At 47.6% G+C, this 20,768-nt stretch overlaps 2 protein-coding genes across 2 annotated transcripts; one reads left to right on the top strand and one right to left on the bottom strand.

Annotated features, from left to right (window-relative positions):
* The first annotated feature begins 309 nt into the window (after positions 1 to 309).
* On the top strand, positions 310 to 8,945 carry LOC131213828 (protein retinal degeneration B). Its single transcript, XM_058207983.1, has 9 exons — positions 310 to 320; positions 2,233 to 2,334; positions 2,522 to 3,347; positions 3,417 to 3,790; positions 3,861 to 3,936; positions 4,088 to 4,093; positions 4,206 to 6,412; positions 6,596 to 7,310; positions 7,400 to 8,945. Exons 2-8 carry the CDS (start codon positions 2,257 to 2,259, stop codon positions 6,782 to 6,784), a joined length of 3,756 nt encoding a protein of 1,251 aa, XP_058063966.1. The 5' UTR covers positions 310 to 320; positions 2,233 to 2,256; the 3' UTR covers positions 6,785 to 7,310; positions 7,400 to 8,945.
* LOC131213827 (protein lava lamp) lies at positions 8,413 to 16,624 on the bottom strand. The gene is made up of 6 exons (XM_058207982.1): positions 16,499 to 16,624; positions 16,212 to 16,325; positions 15,376 to 16,134; positions 9,564 to 15,300; positions 9,215 to 9,496; positions 8,413 to 9,132 (listed from the first exon to the last, which is right to left on the bottom strand). Exons 2-6 carry the CDS (start codon positions 16,287 to 16,289, stop codon positions 9,062 to 9,064), a joined length of 6,927 nt encoding a protein of 2,308 aa, XP_058063965.1. The 5' UTR covers positions 16,290 to 16,325; positions 16,499 to 16,624; the 3' UTR covers positions 8,413 to 9,061.
* Between the last annotated feature and the right edge of the window lie 4,144 nt (positions 16,625 to 20,768).

Below are 20,768 nucleotides of genomic sequence, written 5' to 3'. Positions count from 1 at the left end.
CATCGGTGACGGACAGTATATACATATACGTGTGTACGCAAATCTGTGTACCTGTGCACCTGCAGCTTCCGCTCGCTCTAAGCATAGTCCTTCCATCCTCTGTAGTTCGAATACATATCGCATGTACACGCATACCTTGTGCTAGAGCCTAGGCCGCTCGTCGTCGTTTAAATGTGGTGTGTTGTTAGTGAATTTGCGCTCCACTGCTGGCGCGCGACGTGTTTGTGGGGTGCTGTGTGAATGCTTCTCGCACACATTGTGTATCTATTGCTCGCGTGCTTGGCGACGGTGTGTATCCAAACGGAAGCCAGGAAAGTAGTGTACGTTTCGTAAACAAACTGTACCAAACCGAACCGCTAATGATTGCATTTTGTGTTGCCGTAAAATGCAAGTGCGCTACGGCTTTGCTTTATTATTATTATTATTATTATTATTATTATTATTATTATTATTATGAGTGTAGCAAATGAAGGCAGTGTTTTTCGAGATACAAACTAATAATGCTATAGTAAGGGAGAGCGAGAACGAGAGCGTGAAGAGAGAAACAGAGAGAAGGGAAGATAAAGATAGAGCGAGTGCGCGCGCGAACGAACGTAAGAATCCTTTTGCTCCATTCTTCTCGCATCATTAGTGGCCTTTACTGTGTCCTCTGCTTTCTTTGCGTAGTGGCTCCGACAGACTGCGTGGGAAAATGTTGCCCTACCGTTCGCAGAATTAAGTGTTTATTTATTTTAGTAGTAAACATTGCGTACGAATGGGGCGACAACTGAAGACGAGCAGAGGCGCCCGGTCCGCGAGTCGGTCTTGGTTCCATCGCTTGCAGTAGAAAAATGGAACTGAACTGTGTTCTTTACATTCTTATGTAACTCAGCTTTCTACCGCTTCGGTGTGGCTTCGTTTACCAAAAAAAAATGACTCCTTTTTGGTATTTGGTCTACCAACGATTGATTGAACGGTTCCGGATAGCACACCCGTGTGTGATTTGCCGCAAATCGACGGCAGTAGCTTTCCCCTTTTATTTAAACATTATCTCTCATTGTTTCTTTTCCCTCTTTGAAGATGTAACAGATACTGCTGTTGCCGAAGGTGCAGCGTTTTTGGGTTTCCTCCTTGCTAACTGGAAACCCCGTGTGAAACCCTACAAAAATGGTTTGGATCATTGGGCGAAACGGGCCAAACCAAGTCCTCTGTATGGACGTGTGCAATCAACCAAACGATCTTAACCTTGTCCTGTTCCGAAGCTTATCTAACATAATGACCTGTCGAGGACGAAGGTGATGGTGCGCCTCCTCCTAGCTGGGTGAGCCAAACAACAGGATCCTTGACGTTTTTGCGCGCTTCGGAGCGCAAAACGCAATTATCTCACACACATTGAGCGAGTCCTGTAAATGACATTGTACCACCGACCGATCGATTTGCGGGAAGAGATGAGGGCACGTAAGGCACGGCTCCACTGCGCGGACACCACAACACACAGTTCGAAGAATGGTCGATTCGATTACATTACTTTCATTGGATAATGCTATTAAAAAATGCGGTGGTCCCTCGTGCGATGCTTCGTGAATCGGATTAAAGCATGTTAACCACGAGGGACCAGACCCACGCAAAATGAGTCTCTAAGGGAACACTGGGAAGGCCAAGCATGCTAATTGTTATTACAAATGGAAAATAGAACAATCAGGTTAATAGTGGTTCTCTTTCGTCAACTTTCCAGCTAGGGACCTGCTGTAGTTTTCCCTTATATTGTAAGGTTTTGGAAGTAATAGTTTGCGGAACAAGATAGTCGATTGATTGCTTGGCAGTGTAAGCCTACGGGCCGAATAGCAGATATTTTTCAGGGACTATAGAAAAGATAACATATTATTTCAATCTGCTCACAGTCCCATTATGGGTCCAACCATACACCCGGTAGTTCTAAGAAACAAGAATCATTTAAAACAAAGTTAAAGTACAATGGTGCGTTTGATTCAGGGTTCAGAAGTCGATGTCAGTTGAGGTAGAAATTTGACTATTTTCTTCCCCTTGCTTCGTCTCGACATACAATTGCGGACAGGGAAAATGATGGCCCTCGTCATATGTAGCACTTGAAAGACTAGACATATGTTGTGTGCGTGTTCTGTAGCCCAATTGTGCAAAGTATGGTGGTTACCTTCGACGGGCAGTGCAGACACCGCAGATCTGAAATGTATTTCTTCTCAACCTGTTTTATTTTTTCATCATTGAACATTACAGGAAGTGAAAACTACAGCGTAAACCATGCTTATAAAGGAGTATCGCATTCCTTTGCCGCTAACGGTGGAAGAATACAGGATAGCACAACTGTATATGATTGCGGTAAGTAGCGTATAGTTTTTTCATTTATTTCGTGTTACATTTAGTGGCCTAATGAGTACCGTTTGAAATTCACTGGGGCCCATCCTACTGAAAATGTACTAGTTGTGTCCATCCACACATTGGACATGCAACCACTCACAATTAAAATATAATTTATATTGCTTTTTTTTGGTTTCGTTTTGGCCAGAAAAAAAGTCGCGAAGAGAGCAGTGGCGCTGGCAGTGGAGTCGAAATTATCGTGAATGAACCATATCAGGATGGACCGGGTGGCAATGGGCAGTACACGCGTAAAATCTACCATGTCGGAAGCCACCTGCCCGGGTGGATCAAAGGGCTACTGCCGAAGAGTGCGCTCACGGTCGAGGAGGAGGCGTGGAATGCCTACCCCTACACGAAGACACGATACACGTGCCCGTTCGTAGAGAAGTTTTCGCTCGAGATAGAAACCTACTACTTTCCCGACAACGGCCACCAAGAGAATGTGTTTAAACTGAGTGGTTCCGACCTGCGCAACCGGATTGTGGATCTGATCGATATCGTAAAGGACCAGCTGGGCGGGGCAGACTATACGAGGGAGGAAGACCCTACGCTCTACTGTTCCGAGCGCACCGGACGGGGCCCACTAAACGAACAATGGTTGGACGAGTACTGGGAGGAGGTGAAGGAGCGCAAGCAACCAACGGAACGCAATATGTCACTAATGTGTGCGTACAAGCTGTGCCGCGTGGAGTTCCGCTACTGGGGTATGCAGACAAAGTTGGAAAAGTTCATCCACGATACGGCTCTGCGCAAGACGATGTTACGGGCTCACCGTCAGGCGTGGGCCTGGCAGGACGAGTGGTACGGCCTATCGATGGAGGCAATACGGGAGATCGAGCGCCAAACCCAGCTGGCGCTGAAGCGAAAGATGGGCAACGATGATGCAACCGACGGAAACGATGCTGGCGATGAGGAGGAGGAAGAAGAGGATGAAGAAGAAGCAGGACTACAGTATGGTAAGATGCGCGATGGCGGCAATCACGAGAGGCGCAGATACTCAAAACTGATTTCGTTTTTTTCTTCTTATCTGCCACCTCTTCTAGTGCATGAACATGACAATCGTAGCTCAAATAAAATATACTCGCTCGAAAAGACTAATGAAAACTCGACACCACGCATGGACAAAAAGGACAAAATTCCGGTGATCACTACGGGAGAATATGGTGATGACGGTGGTGGCAGAAGAGAGCAACGGATTGGTTCTGGTGACAACCAGCGGAAGGACGAGGATAAACGTGTCGGTGACGCAAACGACAGCGACGACGGTGGCGAGTACGATGAGGGCGAGGAAACTGCTGAAGGAACCCGGGGCAGCAGCAGTCAAGGCGGTAGCAGTTTGCTGCGAAAGCAGCACCACTCGGGCTCGAAAAGTAAACTCCACTCGCCCCTGGGCTCGGCACAAAGTTTTGATTTGCAGGTAATACCATAGTGTGGCGCGGGTGGTCCGCTGGATCTACGCTAACACATATCTCCCGTGTGTACAACAGGTTGCCAACTGGAGGATGGAAAAGTTGGAGGTAGACTCAAAATCTGGCTCCGAGGAGGAATTTTTCGATTGCGTAGGTAAGCCTGTGAACCCACGAGTTGCATTGGGAAGATAGATTCGCACGTCGCAATGTATATTATGTTTCTTTGCAAAAATGTTTCTATGTGTATATTATGCAAAAACGCGCTCCTGGATCATTGCATGCCTTTACAACTTATGTTTTCTCAGCACGGGGTATGTGTCACGAGGCGTTTCAAAATTGGCAGTTTGCAGCTGTCGAATGGGGTGAATAATAGTTTTAACCTTTGTTCTTTCCATCGCCCTGTTCGCTTTACACTTGGCTTAGGTGAATTGGGAGAGAAAGCATCGCTTGTAAAGTGGAGCTCACTGGAGCTACTGGCCGAAGAGGATGACAGTCCACCGATCGCAGCGAACCACAAGCACCAAGAGGACAGTATCTTCAGTCAATCGTACCTGCAGCGCGTCACCTCCGAGCGTGGAATGCGCAGGTCTTTTCTAGGGCAGTTCTCCAGCGTCGACCGTCAGAATCACGACCCATCGCCACCGGGTTCTCCCGGCTTGCCCTCCTGTCCCACATCGGTCCTGATACTAATCATGCATGCCGGCAGCGTGCTCGATGCTAGTTCCGACATGACGACGAAGAAATCTGACATCACCACCTTCCGAGGGGCGCTCGAGTCTGTCATGCGGCAACACTATCCTGCCCTTGTCGGCCACGTAGCCCTCCGGTTGCTACCCTGTCCGCCGGTGTGTTCCGATGCGCTTGGCATTCTGTCCAGTTTGAGCCCGTACTCCTTCAACAGTCCGCCGGCTGGAAGCGATGTAGCCAGCCTCACTGACGTCCCGATCGGCGCCATCCCGTTGCTAGCAACGTCTTCGCCCGACTTTCACGAATCGGTGAGCCGCGCCGTCACTTGTGCCAATCAGATTTTCTCCGAGTTCCTGAAGTCCGACGAAGGGCGCGGTTTTAACGGTCAGATCGTGATGATCGGCGACTCGATGGGTAGTATCCTGGCGCACGATGCACTATGCCGGTCGAACGCTCACCAGGGCAGCGAAGCATCTGGTCTCAATCACATTTCTGATTTTGTCGAAGCGAACGAGCTCGATGCAAGCAAATTACTCACGGCGCCTTCACCTCGGAGACGGTCTTCCTCTACGAGTGAGTCCCGCATTCCAAAGTTCGAGTTCGAGGTGGGAGACTTTTTTATGTTTGGCAGTCCGCTGGCAGTGATCCTTTCCGCCCGCCGGTTGGCCGATCATCGGTGCGGCAACCACAAGCCGGCCTGCACCCAGCTGTACAATCTATTCCACCCGACAGATCCGACCGCGTCTCGGCTCGAACCACTCCTCAGCGCGCGATTCTCGCTGTTGTCCCCAGTGAATGTGCCACGCTACGCCAAGTACCCGCTCGGTAACGGTCAGCCGTGTCATTTGCTCGAGCTCATCCAGTCGAGCCCGCAGATCTTTGGAGATGGGCTGCCGCCTCGGCGACTCTCGGACACCTCGATTCAAAGCGGCGCATCTGGGATCATCGACAACGTGCCGCTCACTACCATTAATCAACTTCAGCAGCGATGGTGGGGACCGAAACGTCTCGACTACGCGCTCTACTGCCCCGAGGGGTTGAGCAACTTTCCTTCGCATGCACTGCCCCACCTCTTCCACGCCAGCTACTGGGAGTCGAGCGATGTAGTCGCGTTCATCCTGCAGCAGATCGGACGCTTCGACGAACTGGCGTGCACTGGTGCATACGAAAAGGACGTTTCCTCCTTTCGGCCCGGCCAGCCACGGGAAAAGTGGAACAAAAAGCGTACCTCGGTCAAACTGAAGAATGTTGCGGCCAATCACCGGGCGAACGATGTGATCGTGCGCGAAGGTGAACCCCAACGGCTGGTAGCACGCTTCATGTACGGTCCCCTCGACGTCATAACACTAGCGGGTGAGCGGGTCGACATCCACATCATGCGCGATCCGCTGGCGGGAGAGTGGCAGTTGCTGGCCACTGAAACAACGGATAAAAATGGCCGCATCACCTTCACGGTCCCAGAGGATCGTACCTGCGAGTACGGCATTTTTCCTGTAAAGATGGTTGTGCGCGGTGATCATACGTCGGTCGACTTCTACATGGCCGTTGTACCACCGAGGACAGAATGCATCGTGTTCAGCATCGACGGCTCGTTTACGGCGTCCGTGTCGGTAACGGGTAAGGATCCGAAGGTACGGGCAGGCGCAGTCGACGTGTGCCGCCATTGGCAGGAGCTTGGCTACCTGCTCATTTACATCACCGGTCGGCCCGACATGCAACAGCAGCGCGTACTATCGTGGTTGAGTCAGCACAACTTTCCCCACGGACTGGTCTCGTTCGCTGATGGGCTGTCAACCGATCCGCTCGGTCACAAGGCGACCTATCTAAACAATCTAATACTGAATCAAGGTCTCATTGTGCACGCTGCGTACGGTAGCAGTAAGGATATTAGTGTTTACACCAGCATTGGGCTTAAGCCTAAACAGATCTTCATCACCGGGAAGGTAGGAAAAATTTGCCAATCCCTGACATTAGAAGCCATATTATTCTATTAATGCATGCCTTCGCAGCATAAGCTCTGTTGATACTGAGATGATGCCGCAAAAAATTGTTTAATGGACGAATATTCTAACTTCATTTTACAAATGATACATTTTTAATACGATTTCTATCACATTGTGTTGCAGGTTAGCAAAAAGCTTCAGACTACGGCAACGCCACTAACGGAGGGGTATGCCGCACACCTAAGTACTCTGATGACGGTAGGCGGATCACGGCCCGCCCAGGGCAATGCACGGATGGTTATACCAAGAAGCTGCTTTAATCTACCCGGCCAGAACCAATCCATTCGCAGGCGACGATTTGTGCCCGGCTAAACGGGAGTACTCAAGGCTCAACGGCCAATGGGGGGAGGGAACCCTGCATTCAAATTTGACTCTCCGAAAAGATACTTCTCTTACCTTTTTTAGTATTATAAAAGTTCTGGAACAAAAATGAAAGACACTGCAGCTCATCGTTATAACTGATCAGTTATAATAGATGGATAGGTTGAGTGAAAAACGATATTATTAGCATGTCTCGATACTTGTTTGATAGATCTGTCGCGAACTCATGTATTAGTAATGCGTAACTGATAGGTTTATCTTTACCTTTGTGTATTGCCTTTGCGTGAAAGCATTCAGCAGACTCCAAAAACCGATAAACACCTTTGGAAGAGCATGGATATAAAAACAAACAAACAATGATTTAATATAGTACATCAACTCCCATATGAATTAAAGTCTGCTAATGTAGCAAACAGCATATACTTATATACACATATATAAATGTATATTTAGGCAAATGGTTGCGCAGCATATTGTTAAATAAGGACTCCGATGCAATATTCTATTTTGTCACATGGTGAGTAATTTTATTGTCCCTCTTGTTCCATCATTTCTATGTTCTGGGATATTCGTTGACACAACAATATATTTATTATTCACTTACAGGTACCTGGCTTAAAAGACTGTCTCTTACCGGCTGTAAATAAAACAAAAGTAACATGAAAATGAATTCACAGATAAAACATTTATAATCCAATTTTATTACTTTTTATCCAGCATGAAGTTGGCCCCTGTTTTTTTGTATCTTCACAATTCACGAATCTGAGTAAACCTAATTAGTCCGAAAGCAGTCCATATTGTTCTGATATAAAACAATATATAACTAAAAGTATGTTTTACTCGGATAAACGCATACCACAACGGTTCAGCGTATAGCATTTTAGATCTGTTTTAAATTAATTTTTTTTAACGAAAGCCAAGTTGATGTTTATGGACTCCGAACAAACTATATAGATGTAAAAGTGTTATCATAGGAAGCGGAAAGTGGAATATTATCATTGATTACATTCATAAATTACACAGACTTTGGGATGAATGGAAAATAATAAGCAAAAGCTAAGAAATATTCGATATAAGCTACTGTGACAGGTCAGAAGTATATTCTAAAATCGATGTTTATTAACTGTTATAGTTGAGGCATATGAGTGATGATTGTGTAGCGCAGATAGTGCGACATAGTAACTGAATATTCAATGCATATTGAGTGTATACAAAGAACAAACACACAAACCAAAAATATGGGATCTAGGACAGGAGGAAACCAAAACTTTAAAATCAAATCAGTAATGTACTTGTAGGTCGTGAAGCAGGGGAAAAAACTGCACATTCACAAAAAGGCTGTTAGAGAAGCATTATTATAAAGTGGATCTTTTTTAATATGGTATGATATTGAACCTTTAACGCAATGATGAAGTCTACACCATGGGTTTTTTTCCTATCACACCAAACTTGTTGGTGCTGCAAAGGGGGCAATGAGGGCAATTTAAGATAGCTTTTACGTCCGATGGCATATGGTTGTTCACAAACAATAAATAAGAAAAAAAATTATTCTTTTTGTGATGATATAGCTGTGCACTTCCGTAACCCAATGCCCTTGGTTCAATTCAAGCGCAACGCAATGCAACAATAACCACTGAATTTGATAAATTCAAAAGCATTAAATAGATATGTGGACTGGACAATCTTTGACTAAGATAAAAAAAAAACAGAAATTGTAGACAGTGTAATGTACAATGGTGTAAGCAGCCGATTCATCCAATAGCTGCAAGCGTTATATTTGTTCAGCTGTACTTCATTCGATGCGCGTAGCGTAGGTGAGAAATAACTAACGAGGCCATTAGCTTTCGCGCGGTTAAGCGGTATTATTGCGAAACGATTGCTTTATCTCCCGGACGATGTAATTGCTTGTAAATAGCAAACGTCATCACTATACGGCAATACGCGGCTATATGTCAGAAGGCTACTCTTCTTCAACATTGGAAGCATCTCAATAACAAATTTAAACATATAAAATGTACAAGCTAGTATACAAAAATAAAAAGAATATGTTACAATATTATACTTATTATTATTCACATTGCACCATTAACGTTTTGACATTGAATTTGATTTACCATGAGCGACACATGTTACCTATTTTATTTTAAACTTGTTACACTATTCTAGCTGATATACTATAAACAATCCGACATGTACAATTGAACAATTATGATGTTGTGTTGGAATATTGAAATATACAATTTTTTTAAAAATAAATCATAATCCTTTTTACTTTTTCCCTAGGATCCAGTTAATAAGAACCGACGAAGCGCTTTGCTGCGGAGCCGCTTCGGTGTAGCCTGTGACGAATCGAAGAAGATATACGTCGTTATCAAAATTGAAATGTAAGGAATAGCAACCATTGTGCGGTCATCTGCTTACCGACATCTGCACCGACTATTTTGGCCGCTGCTTCCAGCGGCATATTTGCTAGGTCGCGTTGAATTAACGTCAGTTGCCGGTTGCGGCTTTCACGCTCCTCCTGCCAATGCTTTTCCTTCGAGTAGCTGATCGAGTGCAGCTCCGACAGCTTCGAACTGAGGTCCTTCGAGATGGGACTGCTCGTCGATTCGGCTGCTTTACCTTCTAAACTATCCATTCCAAGGCTGTCCTTTTCGGGTGTTGCCTCAATAGAGCTCTCGTCGGACACAGTGGGGCCTTCCGCTGTAAAAAGCATGGATACAAATACATATGAAACCTTCGATAAAGCAGTTTGAAGCTGTTATAATACCTCCGTCACAACTTGAAGCCGAAACGATCATCTTTAGTCTAAACTCTTCGTGCATTCGCAATGCATTTGAGAGACGTAACTGCAGTGCATCACGCTCTTCCAGCAAATTGCGCAACTCAATCTCCAGCTCGTCACAGCGCATGTCACGCTGGTATATCATGTATAGTGCCAGTTCCAATTCGGCTTGTGATACGCGATCGCCGCTTTGCTGAACATCGAGCTTTACTTGTGGTTCGGCACTTTTGCCGAGCGTCGTAGCAAAGCGTGCTGGATCAACGTGCGCTGCAAGCCTCGCATATTCGGCGCTGCGGACTGCTAGCTGCTGCCGGAGTGTTACAATTTCTACCTCCTGCTCCTTTAGAACCGAGCGCACGTGGGCAGCATCGTCCATATCAGTTGCTTCTGCGATCTCGGCAACTTCCACTGGCAGTCCCTGTGACGTAGAACAGGACGGTTCACCAACAAGTTCCACCACAATGGGTGACTGGCCGCCACCACCAGCAGCAAATATGTTGTGGTTCTTATTCTGCTCCAGAGAAATTATTTTTTGCTTAAGATTATCAACCTGCTCGAGCAATGTCGCATTCTGCATGTTCAGCTCGTTACCATTTTCCGATTGCATTTGTTGTAGCGTTGATCGCAACATCTGCAGTTCCACATTCTTTGCGTCCACCTCGAGCAACACACTCTTGAGCTGATCCTCGAAGCGCAGGTCCTGTAAAATCTGTTCATTCATAGTTTCCAGCTCGTGGGACATTTCGTTCTTTTCTTTCTCTAGCAGTAGAACGGTGTGTTGTACTTCCGCCAACTTCTGCTTGAGCAAGGAAGTATCGCTCTCCGTCGGTTCAACGTCACGCTCACATTGAGACTTTATAAGCGCTTCGATTTGTTTGTCTTGAGCTTCCTTAATTTCCGTCAGTTTTTCGCATGCTGTCTCGAGCGTATCAATTCTAGCTAGCATGTGCTGGTATTCTCGTTGCAGATCTTCGTATTTCTTTGTGGCGGCATCAATTGATGAACGCAACTCTCGACTCGCTTTTGGATCAAGCAAGGCACTGTCCGTTGATGGCTCGCAAGGCTTCGTCGAAGAAGCCACTCCCTCCTGGCAGTCGGATTTTGACCGACATTCCTTCAGCTTACGCAGCAGTTTTCCCGACTTGACCTTGAGATCAGTGATTTCCTGCTGCATCATTTCCTTTTCCGCCGTCAGTTGCTGAATGTGACTTTCTTTCTGGTGGAGCGACTCCTCTAGTCGCACCGTATCATCTCCCCAACCATCCGCTAGCGATTGTTCATCCCATATACTGCATGGCGCGGCAGTGGTTGTCATTGCAGTCACAGCAGTTGTTACCGGCACCGTCCTCAACCGTTCGCATTCTTGGCGCAGCTGATCACATTCCGCTTCCGATGCTTCTTGCGTCCTTTTCGCCGTTTCCTTGAGAGTTTCGTTCGCTTGTTTGAGAGCGGCTACCTCTTGGGTTAACGCCTGGTACTCGAGTTTATAATGGTGGCAGTCAGCGACAATCGTCGATTCGTGCTCAATACTTACATTCAGACGCTCGCAAAGTTCGTCGCAAGTAGTCTGCAATGCAGCGAGCTCCTGCTTCTGACGGTCGCTCTGGCACTGAAGTTCCGCTGTTATTCTTTCCATTTCCTCCAGCTCAGAGCGTTGTAGCGCAATCTGGTTCTTGTGTTTGGCACACTCAATCGTTAGCGCTTCATTGGCTGCTAGCTGATCGTTACATTGCTTGTGTAACGGTTCCAGCTGTTGTTCTGCCTTAATACGCGCATCAGTGAGTTCAGCTACCTGAGCAGTAAGTTCGTCGCAAAGGTGCTTATGCCTATCACACTTGGCCCGCATCGTTTCCCCGTCGTCGAAGGCATGTTCCACCTGTTGCTGCAACTGTTGTACGACTTGTTTTAGTGTATCGTTCTCAACTGTACATGATTCTAACTGTGCTCTGCAGCGTTTCGTTTCCTCGTCGCACGCTGCGGCTGATTTGTATAGGGTGTCTATTTCGCTAGTTTTCTCCAAGTTTACGCTCTGCAAGCACTCATTCGCTTCCCTCAATGATCTATTTTCGTTTTGCGCTTCTTGCAACCTGTAACTGACGTCCTCCAGCTCAATGCAGCGTTGCAACTTTTCGCTAGTTTCGTTTTGCAGCTCTCTTTGCTTCACGGCGAAATCGCATTGTAGTGCAGTTAGAGAATCGTGATGCTCTTGGCTGCAATGCGCGATACGTGTGCTTTCTTCCTTGGCCATTTGCAGTTCTTTTTGCAAATGATGAATCTGATCGGACAGCGTCGTTGCCATTTCTTTCGCTTCGTGCAGCTGAACGACAATGCCGTTCAGTTCGTTATTTTTATTTGTCATCAGTTCCGCGATGCATTTGTCGATTTGCTCCAGAATAGAGAGGAATTGCAAAAGTTTGTCCGAATCTGAAACGGACTCCGGTACCGGGGAAGACGCCAAACTCCACTTCGCTTGCTGTTGGCTAAGCCATCCTTCGATGATTGTTAGAGTTTTAGCTAGGTTTTCTTCTCGTTCCCGATACGCGGTTTGTGTTTGCTTTAGCTCCTGCAGCTCCACTTCCAGGCTGCGTCGCTGCTTAGCTTCCACCCGTACAGCGGCATTCAGCTCTTCTTTTTCATTCTTCAAACGACCGAGCAGTAGTGTTTGATTATGGAACTCCTCCAGTTTGCTTTGCGTCATTCGCAGTTCATCCTCCAGGTAAGCGGTACGTCGCTCGTGTTCCTGTAGGCGTTGTGCTTCCTTGATTTTTTCCTTAATAATTGCCTTACACTTGTCGATTTTCATTTGTCGGGCAGTGAGTTCCTGGTGCAAGGCATCCATTTCTGCGCGTTTTTCGTTCAGCTCCCGCTCCATTTCTTCCAAGCGCACACGCGCGTTAGCGATGCCAGTTTGTGCAGCCTCGCAATTGTCCTTTTCCACTCGCAATTCTTCGCGAGTCGCATGGAACTCCGATTCCATTTGATACTTCAGCTCAAGCAGCCGGTGCAGTTCGTTGTTTAGATGGTGCAGTTTTTGTGCTAGCTCTTGGTTTTCCTCGCAAACCTCGGCTTTGCCTTCAATGTTCTGTAAATCGAACTCAAGTTTAGCCACCCGCTCCAACAGCGTTCGATTTTCTTCACACAGCCGTTGATTTTCCACCTCCAGATCATTGCATTGAGTGTTTTTCTTCTTGAGGTTAGCGGCAAACTTTTTGAGCTTTTCCAACAGTTCCTCGTTTTTCTGGGTTAGGTTTTCTTTTACCTTTTCCAGTTGTTCAGTTTGAATGGTCTGTTGTTCCACCTCCAGATTAGCAATGCGTGAGCTTAACTTTTCGTTACCAAGCTTAAGACTGGAAATTTGGGCATCTTTGGCATTCAAAGCACTAGCCGTGTCGTTCAATTGGTTCTTACACTCTGCCAATTCATTGCAGCGTTCTTCGATCGTTCGGTAAAGTTCGATAATTTGTGCATTCATGGTATCGATGGTTTCTTGCTTGTGTTGAACACTCTGCCACATTTCCTCGTTGGATGATTTCTGTGTGTTCTCTATGGTCACGATAATCGATTTTAGCTGGTCAATATCTTTCTCTTTCCCTTCGATATCTTGTACGAGCTGCACGTTGGTTCGCTGCAAAGTCGCAACATGCGTTTTCAACTGATGTATCTCGTTTTGCGCTTCCAAGAGGGCCTGCTGTATGTGCAACAATTCAGTTGCCTTTGTATCGACCAATGCATCAATATCTTTCTTGAGCAGCATAATTTCATCATTTTTCGCATTCAACTCTATCTGCAGCAGCTGCGGTTCGTCATCTGGGATTTTCTCTGAAGCGGACTTAAGCTCACGATTAAGTGCAGTAAGATGCTCTTGGAGCTGGATGATTTCCAACTCTTTTTTGTTTAAGCTACTTTTTACCTCCGCTAAGGTTTTTTCGACCATTGTGGAACTACTCCGGTCAGAATCAGCTCCGTCTGCCTTGACACTACCTTGCAAAAGTGCAGCCACTTGCTTGCTCAACGAATTGCGTTCATCTGCCATACGTTCATACTCCTCCAACAGTTGCTTGCTTAGCGTCACCAATTGCTTCGCGCTCACTGAAAGCTTCTTACACGTTTGTAATCGCTTTTGTTTGTCTTTAATTTTCGTGTAGTTTGAGATATCGTTTTCGACCGTAAGTATCGAGTGTTCGTAATCATGCTTGCTGAAAATTTGCGCTTCCAATGGGTCCGCACACTGTGCGGTTCCGGGATCGCTCTCTTTCCCTTCGTTGATTTTTAACCGAAACGTGTTCAGCTCTTGCCGAATGCATTCCTTTTCATCGTTGATCAGCTTCAACTTGTCTTCCAAGTCAGATTTTGCTGATACTAGTTCGACGCTGTAGCTACGCAGTTGCTCATTGGCCTCTTTCAACTTATCGAGCTCGCAGATATACGCTTGATTTTCAATCGACATTGCGTCCAATTTCTCTAGCACTTCCCGTCGTTCATCTGTGAACAACTCGACCTTCTCCATCAGTTCTTTGCTTTCTTCCATCAGTTTGAGCAAATTATCATTCAAGTCTTCTCTCGACTCGTGCACAGTTGCACCGGGCGACGCGTCACTAGTGTTAGAATCGGAGATGCGTTTTTCCGACTTTTCCATTTCCTGCTTTTCGTGTTGCGTCAGATTTTCCAAAACTTCGATCGATTCTGCCGAACTCACTTTTTCGATGCTCAGTTTGTCGATTTTTGCAAGCAGCTGACCGTTTTCGTCCATGTAGCGCTTGATGGTTTTATGAAGTTCCATCTTTTCTGTCTCCCACGCTAGCAAATCCTTCGATAGTTCTGATTTATCAGCCAAACACTTCTCGAGCTGCTCCTCCAGCTCGATCGACAGCATCTGACTGGCGATATGAACTGTTTCGCCTTCTGTTCTCGCTTGCATTTGCTCACGCAGCGACAGTAACTGAGATCGAGTTCGGCTTAGATCGTCGTTCAAATCATTTTTCTGCTCCTCAAGCAATTGCATTGCCGTTACCTGATTTTGACACGTACGTTCGAGTGTTTCAACTCGTTTGCGCAGGTCAGCGGCGGAGCCACTGTTGTCGACACTCACGATGCTTATGCTGCCGACCTGCGCTTCAGCTTCTGCTTCAGCTAGTCGCTCCGTCAACATGTTCACCTCCTCCGTTAGGCTAGCTATCTCGGCATGAACGTTGGATGATTTACGAAACGTATCCACCTGCTTCTGCAGCTGTTTGACCTTTAGTTTACACTTGATCATGTTTTTATTCGACTCGTCCAGTTGTTGCTTCAGTTTGGCTGTTTCTGCTTCAAGCTCCTCATCAGCCGTCTTAGGAAAAAGCGGTTTCGGTCCACTGCTTTTCAATTTTTCTTGCAACACAGATACATTTGCTGCCATAACATTGACTTCGATCGTTTTTTCTTCGAGTGCTTGTCGCAACTGGGAAATCTCTTCGCCCATTCGCTCGTTTTCGGCGCTCTGTGACGAGATCACTTGTTCGAGCGAGGTGATCTGTTGAAGCGCTGTGTGCAGTTCGATTTCGTGTTCCAGCTCAGAAGCGTCTTGCCTTTTTTCAACGCCGCTGGATGGTGTTGCTTCAGGAAGTGATATTATATCATAACGGCAGCCTTCATCTTGTTCGTACAAATTATGCATCGTCGATTCATCTATTTGATTTGTCGCTTCCTCGATGGAAATGTTACACTTTTTTTGTAGTAGCTCTACCTGCAAGTGGAGGGTTTTTGCGGAAAACGTTGAATATTCACACGATCTCTCCTCTCAGTGTCTAATGGTACATACCTGCATCCGATGAACCTCGTCTTTGAGAACCGTTCCATGTTTGCTACTTCCAGTTAAGCGAGACGCCAACTGGGATAGGGCGTTTAATTGTTCTTCTATGATGCCATTTTTTTCAACCACTTTAGCTTGCAAAAGCTCATTCTGATTTTCCAGATAGGCAAGTTTTTCGCAGGCCTCGTTTCGGTCTAGACTAGTATTGAAACTGTTGGTTGTCTCTGACTGGGTGACGGCTGTTTGATGCGTAATGGAAGTGTCTAGGATGCTTCGTTTCAGTGCCTGGTAATCATGCGTTTGCAACGGTTTGTCGATCATTGCAGACAGATGATGTTCTAGATCTAGTGGCTTTTCCTTCGCCTGCTTCAGTGTCGTTTCGAGCTTGTGTTTAATTTCGCTCACCTTCTCCTCAATCTCTCGCTTGCAGCTTTCCCGGGCTGCCATTTTCTGCCTGTTTTGCTCGATTTGCTCGCGAAGCAGTGTACACTTCTCCAATCCGGATGATTCCGAGCGGCCCCGGTGGAGCGACTGTGTACCGCCTCTGCTCTCGGTGGGAGCGTGCACGACAGCGTCAGGTGTTGAGGTTGATGGAGACGGCGAGGCGAGACTGCTGTTGGCACGATTTAGACGGGAGCTGGTGACCTTCGTCTTGAAGTGCGTCAAACGTTGGGCAATGTTTTTCACTTTCTCTTGTGCCGTTGCATGCTTTATGTCATTGACCGCTTCCGTTTGGCGTATGATTTCACGAAGAGCGGATATTTTAGCCTATTCGCGATTAGAAGCACATTTGAGTTCGAGCTATTGGAATTTAAATAAAACCTCGCGGCCTGAAAAACACACACCTGCTGTTCATTGAAGCTCGACTGCAGGTCCAACAACTCGGGATCTCCATCAAAACCTTGCACATTGGTCCCCGACATTGCTTTGGTTGGTGTGCTCTCTCCGCAACGATGATGCTAGATTTATTGGAGGGAAAAGGTATACATTATTCTTTTTGCTCGACGACATAGCATTTGAAGGGATCGCAATCCGCGTAGGCAACGGCTAACGAAAAGGGACTGCCGATAAACTGGGCACAAGGTCATGCGATGCCAACTCAGCAACACAAATTCATGAGGACGCAGTTTACCTTTTCGAAGAATAAGTTAAACCCAAATTTGTACAATTAGACGAAAACGAAAAGATAGCTTCACGAAAACAATATCTTCCCTAGCTTAGCTTAAAGGAACATTTCCGAACCGTAGGGAACACATCATCACTGGGTAAGATTGCACTCTGTGACGCACGTGACAGTTGTTTGACAGCTCGGTTTGCTATAAAAACGTGGACGAATAGATTTCATTCACATTCTCTCTCCTAAAGTAAGTTGCTTGCTAGCAGCAGCGCACCTTGCCTCTATAATGCCTCGTCCACACTATGAGTTTTTTGTACAGGTTTTTTGCTATGCTAGCAGCTTTTGAGCGAAAAAATCCATGAGCCCCAGTGAGTCAATTTTTTTGGATAGCATAAAAAACTTGGCGAAATTTGGATCCAACGTTCACATTGAAAAAATGCGTGAAATATTTCATGAACAGAAGGAGCTCAACAGCAACTCAAAGTAGTTCACGGCACTCTAGCAAAATTTTGATAGTTTCTTGGCCTGCCATGACGTCCGATCTGCTTCCCTTCCCGCCTCCGGTTATTCCTCCGTTTCGGACGATCGGCTTACCTTTTCATTTCCCGTTACTTATCCTTTTCAGACAATCGGGATTCCCGTTGACGTACACGATCGACTTCCCTTCTCGCTTCCCGTTGGATACATGTCAAAACTCGCACCAGCTGAATTTGGCTCAAATTGCTTGAAAACTATCCGAGTTTAACTGAAATGAGCTTAGATTTTGTATGGGAGCGCTCCTTTGTAAAGAGGGGAGGAGTTTCAAACATTCGCCAGAACATTTCCCCATCCTTAAAACACCCGCCTACCGAATTTGGTTGGATTTGCTCGAAAACGTTGGAATGGGACGTTACGTATGAGACGTTACGTATGGGACGTTACGTTACGTTACGTTTGTATGGTAGTCCCCCTCCCCGGAGGTGTGGGAGGGTCAAACTTTCCTATTCACAATCCGGGGTCACAAAACTACGCTGTGCAAAATTTCAAGCGGATTGGTTCAGTAGTTTTGAGAAAAAGCGGTACAGACAGACAAACATACATTTTTAAATATATAGAGTGTTCGCCTGGGAGGCGGAAGTCGAACAGTGAGCTTGCGGCATTGAAGGACCCGATCGCCCGTAGGAATGGGTCATTAGATACGAAGCATGTCCGGCGGAGGGGAATGAGGAACGGGGGTCTGTCACGGAGGCGACGAGATGGGACACAGAGTGGGAGTGCAGAAAGTAGGGAGGTAGCATCCGTGTTATGGAGCAGAAGGTTGGCGATGAAGAGGGATTGGGCAAGCGAGTGGCGGGACACTATTGGAAGTAGCCCCAACATACGACAGCGAATGTCGTATGGGGGCACGGCGGAAACAGAGGCGCCCAGGAGCCTACGAATGGCGAGTCTGGTGAACCGACGTTGCACTTTTTCTAGCACATCCATAGAGGAAGGCGACGAGGGTGACCAGACAACAGAGATGTATTCGAGAACAGGACGGACCCAGCAGCAGAAAAGAGCCCTCAGGCACTACGGATCGCGTATGTCAAGAGACATACAAACAATGAGGCCGAGGGTCTTGTTGGCCTTAACCACAGTGGCCTCGGTCTGTGGCGTAAAAGTTAGTGCGCTGTAGAGGCACACGCCGAGGTCCTTCACCGTGGATGCTCGAGGAAGGGGAGTGTTGAGGAGGGAATAATCCCAGGATAGCGGGGAGCTGAGGCGTGAGAAGGAGATGAAGCAGCACTTATTCGGGGACAAGCGGAGGCCATTGAACGAACATCACGCTGTGAAATCGTCAATAGCTCTTTGGAGGGATCGGGCGTCGTCAGAGTTGGAAACGGGAAGGAAGAACTTGACGTCGTCGGCATACATTAGGTAGCCTTCAGGAGGGAGTACAGCGGAACAGTCGTTCATGAACAGTGAAAAGAGGAGGGTACTCCGGTCGGTAAGGAATGACTGAATTCAGGATATGAGAGGATCACGAAGACGCATCTGCCGTAGCTTAGCAACCAGCAAACTATGCGAGATGCAGTCGAAGGCGGCACTAAAGTCCGTGTAGACCACATCCACCTGTGAGCCAGAGGCAGTGGCAGGGTAGATGAAGGACCAGGAAACGAGAGAGAGAAGGTAGGAGTGAACGACTAGTTCCAGGATTTTAGACGTGGCACAGAGGAGGGAAATACTTCGGTAATTTGAAGCGGTTTGGTGGCATCGCTTCTTGTGGATCGGGACGAGCCACGCAGACATCTGTGCATCTTTGTGCAAGGATCTGTTGGCGAAATTAAACCCTCGAGGCCCACGTGGAGATGAGGACCGGTCCAGAGGCGTGGGTCCACTGGGCGGTTGCCCAATGGACAGCGAAAGTGCGCGCTCGCCGAAGTCGTTAGAATCCGTGAGGATCAGGTCGAGCTGCCGGCCGTACTTGTTTTGGATGCCGGAATTTTTTTGGAGCAAACCGTTGACTGCTAGACCGTCGAGGAATGCGGTTGACGAGGCGCTGGCACCGGATGGAACATATGATGGCCCGGCAGGTGACCATGTGACGAGTGGAAGATTGAAGTCACCGAGCAACAACAAGTTGTCGTTCGGGCCCAAGCGCTCAGCGATTCGGCCGACACACTCAGTGAGCCGCTCAAGATGCGGTCCAGATGAGCTGCGATCGGGTGGGATATACACGGTCCCCGATGAACGAGGACGAGCGCAAGTGTGCTGTACAGACGATGAGAGCCCCACCGCCACGGGAACGAGTGCTGTTACTGGCAGTGCGATCGCATCGGTAGACCGAAAAGGAGTCATCAAACACTGGTAAGGAAGGGATGTCCGCGGTGAGCCATGTCAGAATAATGATGTCGAAGCCACCCGAAGGAACCGCTAAGCGGAAGTTCATTAATTTCGTGCGGATCCTTCTGACGTTATGATCGTAAGCGATCAGAGTACGTGGAGCAGCGACGTTGCCACGAGCTCAGGTTGTGGCGGTATAGGACGTGCAAGTGTAGTGGTGGCGATGGAAGGCGCAGAACACGGTGTCGGTGGAAGCGAAGAAGCGCAGAAAGTGTTTGTTATCGGCGCGGGAACAGACGGGACAATGTGAGTGCTGATAAGGGACGTGCGGTGGTAAGTGTGTCGGCCAAAGGGTTCAGGGAGTGCAGAGCTCCGGACGGATAGTCACTCCCGAGCAGGAGAGGCGGACTGCAGTGCTGGCGGGTGGTGGTGACGTGGTTCCTCTGGGATGTAGCGGTGGCTTTGAAGACCACTGAGCTGCCAGTCGGCTGGTCGGTGAACGATAACCCCATTCGGTGTCTAGCAGTACTGTATGGCGAAGGCAGTTGCTTATGATACTCAGATTGATTTGTGGTCCTGTATGTGAGGAGGAACAATGCGGGAGCCGCTACAACAGCGAATGGCACTAATCCTACGACGAGCTCATTGTCGTGCAGCGTATACGCATTGCGGGGCTCCACTGGGCTGGTCATGTCATGAGTATGGCGGGCGACGAACCACCCCGTCGACCGTCGAGCGAGACGGAGAGGGAATGATGTAGATCCCGTTACAAATTACTTTAGTTTACAGATGATTACACCCAAATGTTCCGGTACATGTCCTGTGGTGGTAGTAAGGTTGGTTTCTTGGCAGTCCCTCTTCCCGTTTTCTGAAGCAAAACAGTTTTTATCGCCCATCGCTTTGCAAGGATTCGAACTTCCTAGAGCTTCCGGAGGCTTAGCTCGAATCTGATTTTGCCAAAAAAAAAACAATTGCGACCAACAATGTCCGTCGAGCTGGGAGGTGGTGCTTAAAGATGCAGCAAAAAATTCTCACGTCCCTCGGCATCGGTCTTCGACTATTATTAGCCTCCAGGAGTACGCATCCATCCACCGCCCTTTTAAAATTAAGTGCGAGCCATGGAAGTGGAAAGAGAAACCGATGGGCTATGACGCAGTTCCGGGGGAATGCGCCCTACTTCCTGGTACAGGTCACAGGCGGTGAAGCCGAAGCACTCGCAGGCAATAGTAGAGTAACCGGAATCCGTAGCAGCCGGAGGACATTTCGGTTGCCTTCGATTCACGCGGACCGACGGACGAGCGGCTCGGAACTTAGCCCCAAAGTGACACCACACCTAGGGACGAAATGGGCGAGTGGGCGCGAAAGGCCCCCAAGCGGCCAGGACATAGCAAGCGAGAGAGAGAGAAAAAGAGAGAGAGAGAGAGCGGTGTCACTTGCCGTTTAATTACAGCGCACTTGCGGTCGGTCCGCGATTGATACGAGG

Source organism: Anopheles bellator, chromosome X (genome assembly GCF_943735745.2).
Source record: "Anopheles bellator chromosome X, idAnoBellAS_SP24_06.2, whole genome shotgun sequence".
Taxonomy (NCBI): Eukaryota; Metazoa; Arthropoda; class Insecta; order Diptera; family Culicidae; genus Anopheles; species Anopheles bellator.
The sequence above is the reverse complement of the archived record's forward strand: the minus strand, read 5'-3'. Positions and strand labels throughout refer to the sequence as shown.